At 40.6% G+C, this 13,198-nt stretch overlaps 1 protein-coding gene across 2 annotated transcripts in view; it reads right to left on the minus strand.

Moving 5' to 3' along the window:
* Window positions 1–1,141: 1,141 nt before the first annotated feature.
* Window positions 1,142–13,198, minus strand: part of CHRM4 (cholinergic receptor muscarinic 4) — a 133,100-nt gene continuing 121,043 nt past the window's right edge. For both annotated transcript variants that reach the window (XM_073604290.1, XM_073604289.1), the window contains one exon: window positions 1,142–6,886. In XM_073604290.1, the coding sequence (XP_073460391.1) occupies window positions 5,385–6,886 (1,502 nt within the window). In that variant the 3' untranslated portion in view covers window positions 1,142–5,384. The remainder of the gene's footprint in view (window positions 6,887–13,198) is intronic.

A 13,198-nucleotide genomic window follows, 5' to 3' on the forward strand; every position in this document is an offset into this window, starting at 1 on the left:
GGTTCTTATCCATGTGTTATACACAGTTGGCTGCTTTTGTTGGCTCTTCCTGGTGTTTCCCTGGTTTGCTTCTTGGTTCCAAGCACCTTGTTTCACATTCACCTAGAGGGGCTTGCTCACCATTGACCACCTGGAAGGTTGCCACCTGCTTGAGACTTATTGATACACTTTTTAATATCTTGTAAATGTGAGTGCATATTTATTGTTTTTCATTTCATAAATATGAATAATAAATGCTACACTTAGATAGTGGCCCTTTTCTCTCCTTCTTTTTGTTTTTACATGGTTTGCTGGTGGGAGCCGCCCCAGATCCTGCTTGGAAGAGAAACTGCAGACGCTGCCATAGTGTGAACTTCATGCCAGTGATTTTATATGGACTTTTTTCAAGGACTAAGGCCTAAGTCACACTTCTGCAGGTTGCAGTTTTCATATTGCAGGTGCAATTTTCAATACACATCTTTAAACCTTTGAAGTCTATGGAACCAAAAAACAGAATAAAAACCCTGGCCCTTACCATAAAATGCACAGATGTGAACTACATCCATAGGAAACCATGTTAAATGGACTGTATTGTGTTTCTGCAAAACTGAAAATGCACTAAAAAATGCATAGGTGCAAACCCGACCTAAAAGACTCACTCTTTTTATGTCATTTATCATTTCTTGTGTATTGTTATTTTTTTCAGTTGCATTAGTGCCCCCCTTTTCTTGTGCCTGGGTACGTTTAGGGTTTTAAAGCCCTTTATAAATCCCTTTGAAGAAAAAAAAGCCTGATCACGTGACTCATCAAAGTCGGGTGACTGACATTTCCTCTAATCACCTGTTGAGCAAAAATAACTCTGTGATATAATGCAGGCTCTACACTGCAACCTGCGTTTTATGAATGGGCCACAAAATACAGGCAGTTACATTACACAGGATTGTATAGTGCATAGCAATATCCACTTTCTATTATGAAGGACTCCCCCCCCCCCCAAGTTTTCAAACTGTTGTGAAGGTAACAATTTTGCTTGAAACATCCTGAACTATTTGAGCTTTCTGAAGTCACAGTCACAGGGCTGACCTATTTAACAACTGCTGACGGAGCCATGAAAGATATAGTTGAATTGAAAGATAACCGACACAACACATAGACAGTTGAGAGAGACCACGTGTTTAATGACCGTAAGATATTTCACACCCAGCATGTGCTTTACCCTTGTCACTGCCAGGTAGGCACTCTGCAACACTGAAAGTTTGACACTGCCTGTAGCCAGAATCATGCAGATACAAAGACAGGATTAATAAATATTTATCACTCTATAAAAAAATATCCAAAAGTCCATCTTTGTGGCAATATTCGCTACTTAAGAACAAATGCTGTAATCTTGGCACAGGTCGAAAAGTAACCATGATGACTTGTTTTGGTGTATACCTGATGTCCTTCCCAGGCTTGCTAGCAGGTGTAACGCCTATCAAATGACAGCACATGGTTGGATGTAAAGAAGGAGGGTACTAAAGGCAGGCACCAACTTTTTCAAGATGTTTTAGAATAGCTTTTTTCAACCTTAATGCATTAAAACTCCATTTTAGTTGAAGGAAGTATGAAATCTCATTTTAAATGTATGCTTGTTTTTTAAGTTCTTTGCTGAAGGCTAGATCGCTATGTTGGCTTTTTTTTTAATTAAAACAGTGCTTGAATTACATTTTTTGGCCTTATCTGTAATGGCTTCCCTTACCATTCTGGCAAAAATCTCCTGGCTAGGTAGACATGTTGCATTTGCAACTACACATTATCTACTTGTGATGCTGGCCCCAGAAACAACAACTCCCATGAGCACCTGTGGAAACTTTCTGTAGAAGAGGTGTGGTTCAGCAACATATGCAGTTGCTCCTTGCTCTTGCACCCCCTAAAATCAGCATCTAGAGAGGTCTGGAATGGTCCGGCACAATCCAAGAAGGAGTTTTCATGTTGACAACAGTGGGACATGCCAGCAGCAATAGGTATGCCAACACATCCAAATGTAGTCTGGCTTGGGATTGCACCTGGATGGATGATAACACTAGAGCAAATTTTGGAGTCCTTATCTTAGGCTTGTTACCTGTCCAAAGGAAGTTAGGTCATAACAAACTTCCTGCCAGAATCAGTAGGTATATTTGGGTTGATAGCAGGAGGCACTTCTAAATTAGCAAGGCTTTTTGATATGGAGTGCACATATCATATATGTGATTTCTAGTGGTGTAAAGTGATTCACAATTCCTGTTTAATTTCAGCCTTCTAAAGCTGCATGATAGACTCAAAAGCCTAGGATATTTAGTTATACAAATATTCCAAGCTTGGAATGTCAAGTCCTGGCTTGTCTCCCGCACCTCTCCATCAGTCACTATCACCACCCATTACATTTGGTGACAAACAAGGAGGCATAGGGAGGGTCCTGGTCAGAGTCTAGATCTTTAAACTCAGCATCTCTGGTTTTGGGGAAAGAGAAATATCACCGCTCTAAGAAGCTCAATCAGGAACAAACATCTCCTCCATGCTGGAAGTAACAGGTGCCGGCAATGCTTATAATGAAGTAGAGAGAAAAAGTCCTGGACAGCCGCACTTTATTCATTTTTTATGTTTCTTTTACATATTTTGTCATCAATTCATCATTATTTAAATTTATTTTTTCAAAACACTTTACACATATATATATTTTTCACATATTCATTTTTTCTTTTGCATTTTTTTGCACTTTTTTCTTTTTATTTATTTTCACCACTTCATTTCTCACAGGCACCTATGTTTTCACAATCTTGAGTCTTCATTTTTGTTTCAGTCACAGCTTTTTTCAATTTGTTGATTGAATACTATTAATTAATTTCCTGAACACATGTTCACTGAACATTGGTATATATGAGAGACTCATCCTTGTGATATCTAGCTATGATTAAGCACTAATTACAGTGTGAAACACGTCAGCTTTCCTGCTATTTTCTGTTGTGGCATGTATCTTTTCTGATTATCATTCAATAAAGGTAATTCATTATTTTGAGTGCGGCTGTCCAGGACTTTTTCTCTCTACTTCATCTCTGGTTTTGGGGTTACGGGGCACCATAGAAAATGCCAAATTATTCTGAAATTATGTTATACGGTAATGTTGGATCTCTGGTGTGGACTTTTCTCTCTTCAGGTCTGAATATCTCAAAATGGCTGAAGTCATGGAGAGAGTACTGAGATCTGTAAATAAGAGAAGAGCAGTATTCTGCTCAGCTGAAAACTATGATGTGATGCTTTGAAACTGGCAAAAGAACTTGTGGAAAGTATACTGTATGGGTAAAATATTGTGGACACCTAACCATCAATATGAGCTAGCTTGTTGGATGTTCCAAAACCGTTGACATTACTATGGAACTGCTGCCTCACCTCCCATTTTCAGTCATAGAACAATCCACTCTTCTGGAAAGTATTTCCACAAAACCTGTAAGGGAACTTGTGGACAATCAGCCAAAACAGCATTTGTAAGGTCAGGTGTAAATGCTAAACAAAAAGGCTTGAGATCAACATTCCATTCCATCAGAAGGTTGTTCAATGGGGTTGGGGTCATGTCTCTGTGCAGACCATTTAATATTTTTCCTCACCAAACAATGGGGATAACTTACTAAAACTGGAGAGTGCAAATCTGGTGCAGTTGTGCATGGTAACCAATCAGCTTCTAACTTCAGCTTGTTTAATTAGGCTGTGACAACAAACCTTGAAGCTGACTGTTTTCTATGCAGAGCTGCACCAGATTTTGAACTCTCCAGTGTTAGTAAATCAACCCCAATGCCTTTAGTGGAGTTGGCCTTGTGCACAGGGGCACTGTCATGTTGAAACAGAAAAGGGTCTTCCCCAAAATGTTGCCACAACTTAGCGTGCTGCAGCACTAGCAAGCAAACACCACTGAGGCACTCAATACCAGGGTAACCCTCAAATGATGTCCTTCTGGAACGGACAAAAATCTTCATGAAGAAATATGTACAGTGCTCACACTTCTACCCTCCTTCTTCACTGCACCATGTTTATTATGAAATTACTGATGTGCTCTAAATTGCTCTAAGCTTGCCTCAGGTCACCGGAGAGATAATAATCTAATGCTATTTTTTATCTTTTGACATTAAAAATAGAATGCTCTTTCCTGTTTGTACAAATCTGATCTAAAGTCGAAGTGTCACTTAAGACTGACAACTAAGATGAAAATTCAACAGATCTTTGAAATGTTGGTCCTCACATAACTAACGGGTTAAGATATACTTTCTGGAAATCTGATATCAGAGCTACTTCTAAGAAATTATTTTAGAAAACTAATTAAAAAAATCTAACAATGGAGTGCTGAGATATTTGTCTTGTGTAACAAGCAAATAAATCTAAACCTGAATTATATCATTATTAAATTATTATAACCCTTGTGACCTGAAGTCAATCCATGGTGTGGCCAACAGGAAGCGCTGTTTCATTATCATGTATTTTCTCATAAATGCTCTACCTGGACTATGTTGTCAAATTGTATCATTTTGGAAATAATCTAAACTGGATGGAAAAAAAAGCCTGATATATAAGTCTGGTATAATATAGTCCAACACATCAACCAACTTCATAACTTGACATCCTAGGAGGACTCAAAGGAAGTTTTAGCTACTGTAGAATGCCCAGAAGCTTGTTTTCCAAATTGCTTGCACCAAAAGATTAGACCATCCCAAAAGGTTTATCCAAAAGGAAGCGTGTTGTGGGTGTTTGCGAAGGATAGAAATTGCTGTATGCAGATTTTGATGTCATACCAAGAAATAGACTAGTGGTGACCTGCAGAATAGGTAAGGACAGTAGATAACATTGGCATATGGAAAATGTTTAGCTGGGGTGTAACAGGCTATTTAAACCATTACTACAGATATGTTCTAAGTGCGGGAACAAAGTCTATACAGCAGAGCACTGATTGGTTTACTCAAAGATTAATGCTCTGCAAGACTGTAACAGCATCGATATAACATGCTTTGCAAGATGGTCTAAAGAAGGTCTACAACAAGGCCATCCAACTGGTGACTGTTCACGAGATTTGTTTTCCTGCTAAGCTTCCACTCAGTACTACACCATCATTTATATAGTTCTTTGTTTAAGATATAGTACATCCCATTTCAAGTCAAAACTGTTTTTAGCCTTTAAGTTTGCTTAAATTGTGTCCTTCAAAACAGGACTTTCTTTAAAGAGAATGCCGATTGCGTTAGATTAATATCTACCTACAATCCTGCTGCTGAACCAACAAATGTCCTTTGTACAGCTTTCCATGAGCCACTGTGGACTTTTGCTCAGAAAAGTCTCCAAATTCCATTAATATGTTGTTTTTCATCATAAGAATGAGAGCGAGTGCTTACAATGTAAGTTCCTTAAGCCTATCTGGCTACACCAATGTTCCTGTATTGGCACATGAGGAGGTGTTTAAAGGTCTTTTTGAAGGTTGCATTGCACAGAGCGTAACAAGCTGGGTTTATTGTGCTGTTCACGTAGCAGAGCCAATAGCCTATGTACCACATTGTTTCAGGGATGCAAGTCTCACAAAATGTGTTTATGAGGACCATGACATTGTAAGGCGTCCATGTGATGATGAATGCTAGCAGAATGGCAAAAATGGTCCTGGTAACTTTCTTCTCCCTAGCTGCCATCTGTCGTTTCTTTCTCACCTGATTGCGGGCAATGCTTGCAAACTTCCGTGCCACATTGCCTGGACGGGTATTTGGCAAGCCAGAAGAATCTTTGTGCAGAGGTATTGAGCATTCAGGCACAATCTCTATGGCTGTTATGCACTCGTTGCCTGTCTGCTTGGTGACAATCTTGATTTTTGACCACTTTGAAGCAGCATTTGCCCTTGGGTGCAAAGACTGTATACTCTGAGTAGGGGCCAAGACAACACCAGAAGATGCATTACCCAACTGCTTATCTGGAGCATTGTGGGTCATGCTGGCTGTGCTTGATTCATTCGAGGTCTCTTTCTCTTCCACAGACTGGAGGTTGGTCAAAGACTTCTCTATTTTCCCATTTCTCACTCCATTCTCCTCTTCTGGTTTTGCTTCCAAAGGCTCAGGTTTGGGAGGACTCTTGGTTTGTTTTATTAAAGGACTTTTCATAGAGCTAATGGGTTTCTTCTTCTCTTGTCGAACATCTGGACAATGCCTGCGGACCCTGCTCCTGCTGGCCAACGAAATGTGAATATACAGTATGGTCATGATGACTACAGGAAGGTAGAAGGCTGCGATGGCTGTGCCAAAAGTGACTGCTGGATTGGAAAGAAACTGGATGTAGCATTCATCATTCTTCACTGTCCTCTCTCCCACAATGAATTGCCAGAATAGAATGGCAGGTGCCCAAAGGGCAAAGGAAAGAAGCCAGGCAGCTGCAATCATCAGACCTGCCATCTTGGTGGTTCTTCGAGCTGGATAAGTCAATGGTTTGGTAACACAGAAATACCGATCAAAGCTGATGATAAGGAGGTTCATTACAGAAGCATTACTGACCACGTAGTCTAGAGCCAACCACAAATCACACACAATAGGACCAAGAGGCCAGTAGCCCTTAATAATGTACACAGAATAGAGGTTCATGGAAAAAACACCAATAATAAGGTCAGCACAGGCCAGGCTGAAGAGAAAATAATTGTTCACTGTCTGCAACTGTCGATTGACCTTGATGGAAAGCATGACCAAAATGTTTCCCACCACAGTGACTAAGCTAAGTGAGCCTGTCACTGTGGCAATGAAAATCATCTCCATTGTTTGGTACGGGCTTCTTGTCCCCATCGTATAATTTGGACTTTGCGTATCTATGCTTGTAGTATTCAGCCATGAGGTGTTTTCCATTGTAGTTGGCCAATAGGATGAAGAGAGATTGTAGAAAATATCTGCAAAGAAGAAAGAAGAGAAAGGGAAAAAGTTATAAAAATTGTCACAAACATTGTCATCTAGATAATTCAACGCAGAGTATAATGTCACCAAACTCGTTTAGAATGTTGCTGAGAAGGTCAGACATGTTTTTTTTTTGTTCTTGCCTAATGACTTTCAAAGATGACAGTGACTAGCATCTTAGGTCATTGTTATTAGTTAATTAGTGTGCCATTTTAATGAGCTTGACAGTTCCTCTAGTCCCAATTCACCAAAGTTGCTCTATTTCTGTACAGAGTGCCGCTGCTCGGGGAGCATTTGCAAAGCTTCCATCGAAGCATATTTTAGAAATGGGAACGTTTCTGAAATTGCTGTCTGCTCTGAAAGAAAAAATAAAGGTAACTGTCTACTTCATATGGTAATTAGTATTATAATCAACTTTAATACAATGCACCAGTACACTTCTGAGTGCTATAATACCCAAGCTGCACAAGAAGAGAAAAAAAACGTGTACCACACAAGTGTACTGGGAAGTAAGGGGCAGCAGGTGTGACCAAGAACATTGTGGGCAACCAGATGGCGTGAAATGGCAACCCCCTGTGCCCCAAGGGTTTGAGTTAAGCCTCTGTATGTGCAGAGGGTTCAGATGACAACACCCCATCCCCCTCAGCAAGTGAATCAAACACTTCTACATCCAAAAGAGTGCTTTTTTTGGAAACTTCCAGGCTAAGAGCAGAGCAGCACCTAAACATGATCTAGTATAATAAACCTGGTAGTTGTTATACCCCTTGTACCTAAGGCATTTTAATTTTGAAGGGACAATCCCAATTTTCAGGCCCTGAAAAGGCTGTGGATGGAAAAGTAGGTATCAACTTGGAGCAGGGCTTGGGCGAATTATGGTAGGATTAAATGTCAGATTCACTCGAAACAGATATTTACATATTGGGGAGCTATTGGTGCATTTATTCACCAATTGTAGCTTTTTAAATTTCTGAGACTCAATGGAAAGAGTTCCTCATAGCGGTTTCCATTTCTACCCACTTTTATAAAGCCATAATAAAGGTGCCTACCCAATATATTTGTTTTTTGATTGAAGAATAGAAGAAAATAACAACATTATCTATCTGCCATCATGTTGGCCATGGTGATTGCTTGGAACTGGGAATTCTAGTGGACAGATATCACCACCAGAGTTCCTATGAGATATAAACAGCTGTAAGGAAATGTAGTTTGCCAGAAACTGAACAAAATAAAATAAAGAATTTTTCTCATGAAAGCTCCTTTATGTTGCTGGCAGAATGCAAAGGGGAGCAATATGAAACAGACAATAAGGAGCTGTGGGAACCAGAACTAAGGTAAACTTGTTGCTTTGCCCTGTGTGGTCAAAGCACAGGTTCATGGTGAGGAGACTCTGACATGGGGAGGCCTTCCAAACCCTCTTGTGACAGCGGAATGCTGAGCGATTGTGACAGGCAGAGGTTACAGGATTTGTACTTTCTGATGACACTGGAGCTCACATCTCCTTTCCCAACTCCTATACATTGAAGTCCTATAATGGACAGTAGAGTTGTCCTTTATAATGAAGGCCCAATATGAACGAGTAAAGGTAGAGTTTATTAGCAAGTTCAGACACTCAAAGTAAGAAGCCTGACATTCTGATGGGTTTGGGAGGCTGATGCATGTATGTGCACGTAGCTCTAGGTGCCTACACTTTATACCTAAAGAAGGTTTTTTTTCTACCACCATGACATTACAGGGGTCAGGGTTGCCAACTATCAGTTAATTTTTAAACAGTTTGTAAAATCCATAATTTTTGCATCTGTCCGTGAATTTCCATTAGGGACATGCAGATTGCTATATGCTACATGTGCCTCTATGGGTTGAGACTGGTGGTGCCAAGTTAAAGGGGTTGTAAAACTTTGAGGTTTTTCACCTTAATACATTCTATGCATTAAGGTGAAAAACCTCCTGTCATGTACCAGCCCCCCAGAGCCCCCCTTATACTTACCTGAACCCTGTCTTTCTCCAGCCGGGAACGAGCACATCAGCTCTAGCCGGTGTCTTGTGTCCTCATTGGATAGATTGATAGCAGCACAGCCATTGGCTCCCGCTGCTGTCAATCAAACCCAATGATGCGGTCGTCGGGTGGCAGGGCCGAGTCCTGCTGTTTGTGTCAATAGTCGCAGCAGCAGGACACGGAAGCGCACCCACAAGAGTGACCCAAGGGAGAGCGCTTCTCCAACGGGTCACTCGAGAAGAGGAGGAGCCAGGAGCACTTGCAGAGGGACCCCAGAAAAGGAGCATCAGGGCCACTCTGTGCAAAACCAACTGCACAGAGGAGGTAAGTATGACATGTTTGTTTTTGAGAAAAAAAAAAAAAAAAATTTACCTTTAGATATCCTTTAAGTAAAATGTGTGTTTGCATGGGTGTTATTGTCATCCTGTATGTCAAAGCAACAGCATGGGCTACGTCCTTCATTTTCTTGAAGGTTGCTTTATCTGCTCAAACCAGGAACCAAAACACATTGAGGGGAATTAATCATGAAAAAGGTACCCCAGATGTATCCTGACTCTTTGTATCATAAATTATTGTACGCCCATCTTATTGCCCCAACTATAACTACCATAAAAAATATACTGACACCGAGGTTGGAGTAAAATGGCCATTTTCGGCCCCTTTATTAAAATCAACAATTATGTAAAACCAATATTACCAAACAAAAACATAACATTTTTGGTTGCCGATCCTTGGAGGCACTAAGTATCAAAACTTTTTCCCTTGTATCTGCGTAAACTACTTCCACGGTCCCTGCCGCACTGCACCTACTTGGGGACGAACCACATTCTGAAGATACACCATTGTAACTACCAGTTAATCCACCATAACTGGCATTCCACCGGGGACCCATACCTTAGATGGGTCCCAATCATCTAATCACAGCAGGTTATTTTAAAATGCGTCCAAAGACTTAACCGAACATACCCTGTAAAAAAGAAAACAAAACAACACAACAAACAAGTATAGAACAAACCAAGCCGATGTAGGGCGGGCAGGCGGGAATGCTTCTCCTCCTCGTGTCCTCCACGGATGTCCGGTTCCCCCTTGTCCCTCTCACTCCTGTACTTTTGCAGTCCCTACCCCATGCTCGCTTCCCAATCCCCTGCAGCCCTATGTTGCCAGACAACATGCTTTGACCCTGACTTGTCCGGATTCTCTGTCCTGTTCATATTAGCCCTACGCTATTTTTTTTTTGCTTCGGACTATACTATACTGGACAGGACAGAAACTGGAGCTAGGTGCTAGGCAAACAATCAGCTTCTATCTTTCATTTTCATTACCAAAAACTTTGTTGAAGAATAGTCAGGTATACAGCATAAACACGGGAGCTGTGGATGTAGCAATACTCCATGAAACCAGAATACATATAAGCTTATAAAATGCAAAATAAGCAAAAATATGTGATAATCAAACACAATATTATGAGACGTGAGGGGCAAGAGTAGTGACATAAGTCGACCAGTTGATCTAGTTTGGACATACAAGCCACAAAATATTTGGCTCAAGGTTTATTTAAAACTAGGACTGGGGTTGAAGGGCTCTATGTACCTATCTCCAAATGGTGGAAGCTGTAAACATGAGGCTGGAGATAATGGAAAACATAAAATAGAAGGGGAAGACCAGATGAGAAAGCTAAGAAGGAATGACTGAAGAATGAGAAAGGGGATTGAATGGGGGGAGAGGGGGAAGGGGAGCATCCTCAAAGGTTATCCTTTTGGTTCTGTAGAGTTTAAAGGTAGAAAAAAGTAAAGATTTGTTCAAGGTAGAAAGGCTAGTCAGGGTCTCAGAGATGGAGATGGCGTGGGGTCTGCTATGGGGTAGGGGAATAATTGAGCCACAGTTTCCAGGCAGAAATTGATCTTGCGAGCTTTCCAGTATAGGAAGTCAATGTTTTAGTAATAAATGTGCACTATTACCTACTATTTTGACTTCCAGGAAATTGAGAGATGAAGATTTCTATGTATGAACGCTTCTATCTTTCCTTTTCAGAGTTAACTGAACAAGCTGAGGCTAGAAGCTGATTGGTGGCCATACTAGCTGCTCCAGATTATGTCTGCTCCAATTTCGCTGTAGATATAATTACAAATAAAGTAATCAAATAGCTAAAACTGGTGATACACCAGTAGATTTTTGAACAAACATTGATAACGAACATTCAAAGGAAAATTCTCATTAGTACATTTGATGACATGATGAATATCCTTCGAAAAATATTTCAGAAGACATTTGCTGTTAACATTCAGTTTTGGAATGAATGGAGTTTCAAGAAACCACATTGGCTCTTGGAAGTTTGTTCATTTGAGAAAAAAATTTCGTTCTGCTCCTTTGAATTTTTTCATCACTGCGGTCAAAAACTAATAACTATTTGACCACACTAACGATGAGAAAATCAAACTACGTTCTCAAAAGGAAAGTTTTTCAACTACATTTTTCTAGCATATGGTTCAGTGCAAAGCCCATTAACAAACTGAGAACTGGCTTTGACATCCAACCTACCCAACAAAAATTTAATTGGTTGTGGTTGAAAATTGCCCAAGTTCTCTTTCTCCAGTTTTTAATCAAAGGAGCTCACATGCCTAGCACATTAGGAAATACGTTTTTCTGACATCTCAGTTTTGCAGATATGCTTCTGTAAGATGGCCTTACTTCTCAGGTCACAGCAGTGTTAAGATACAAATCCTTTTGGACTGTGTGAGTTAGACGGCGGTATCAAAGGGGAAATGCTGAAGAGAGAGATCAGATTTCGGCAGATTGTTTCAGACACATGGAGGAAAAAAAGGAGGTAGAGTATTATATCTGTCAAATAATATCTAATACGATTAGCGTGTGGTGTTAAAGAGCAAGTGGTGCACTGAGTATGGACAGAAAACTGTTACTCACCTCGCTCCACTCGTCCCATACTGCTGGCTCTCATTGTCACCTGTGCCTATAGTCTCACGTTGCTGGTTCTCAGTGAGTATCAATGGACTGATATCAATCACAACCACAATCACACATGATCAGAAGCCTGTGATTGTAATCAATGATCGGGAGCTGTCTGCGAAAACTTAGCTATTGTCCTGGGGGCGTGCAGTGATGCCACTCTCAGCACAAAACACTCCCCATAGATCCATTTTTGTGGCAGCTCAACATTAAAGCGGTTGTATACCTTTACATATACCCAGTGACTAGCCCCAGGTAATAAACAGAGTTGAATCAAATCCTCCTACATAAGTTGTACCTGTTTATTTGCAGTCTTCTCTTCTCTACAGCCATTCAAAGGCCACAATTTATAAAGCTTGTCTGAGTTGTCAGAAAAAAAAGGGGGTGGAGAGCTGAAGTTACACTCTGCAGAGCTCAGTGAGGAGAGCTCTGAGAGCTGATTGGAGGGAAGGGACACAGCCCCCTTCACAAAGCACACAGACAGACACGGACAGACTTGAGGCTGTCAATCAGCTGGAGGTCCCTCCCCTGTCACCTCTTTTTTTTCTTGGCGTCAGGAAAATTTGTCCAAAGTGATTGATGCTGATAGCAGAGGAACAAAACAGCAGACAAAAATTACACTTAAATGATAAATGATTTCCATTTTTTTAACAAATACAAAAAAAGCATGCATTTATATTTACTCTGATACCCCTAACTAAAATTGATTGGAACCAATTGCCTTCAGAAATCACCTATTTAGTAAATAGAGTCCACCTGAGTGTAATTTAATCTCAGTATAAATATAGCTGTTCTGTGAAGCCTTCAAAGGTTTCTTAGAGAACCTTTGTGAACAAACAGCATCATGAAGGCCAAGGAACACACCAGACAGGTCAGGGATAAGTTGCGGAGAAGTATTAAAGCAGGGTTAGGTTATAAAAAAATATCCCAAGCTTTGAACATCTCATAGAGTACTTTTTAATCCATCATCTGAAAATGGAAAGAATATGGCACAACTGCAAACCTACCAAGACATGGCCGTCAACCTAAACTGACAGGCTGGGCAAGGAGAGCATTAATCAGAGAAGCAGTCAAGAGGCCCATGGTAACTCTGGAGGAGCTGCAGAGATCCACAGCTCAGGTGGGAGAATCTGTCCACAGGACAACTATTAGTCGTGCACTCCACGAATCTGGCCTTTATGGAAGAGTGGCAAAAAGAAAGCCATAATAAGTCCTGTTTGCAGTTTGCGAAAAGAAGTCTTGGGGACACAGCAAACGCGTGGAAGAAGGTGCTCTGGTCAGATGAGACCAAAATTGAGCAAAACACAATGTGTGGCAGAAAACTAACACTGTACATAACTCTGAACACACC

This window comes from Aquarana catesbeiana, linkage group LG11 (assembly GCF_042186555.1).
Source record: "Aquarana catesbeiana isolate 2022-GZ linkage group LG11, ASM4218655v1, whole genome shotgun sequence".
Classification (NCBI taxonomy): Eukaryota; Metazoa; Chordata; class Amphibia; order Anura; family Ranidae; genus Aquarana; species Aquarana catesbeiana.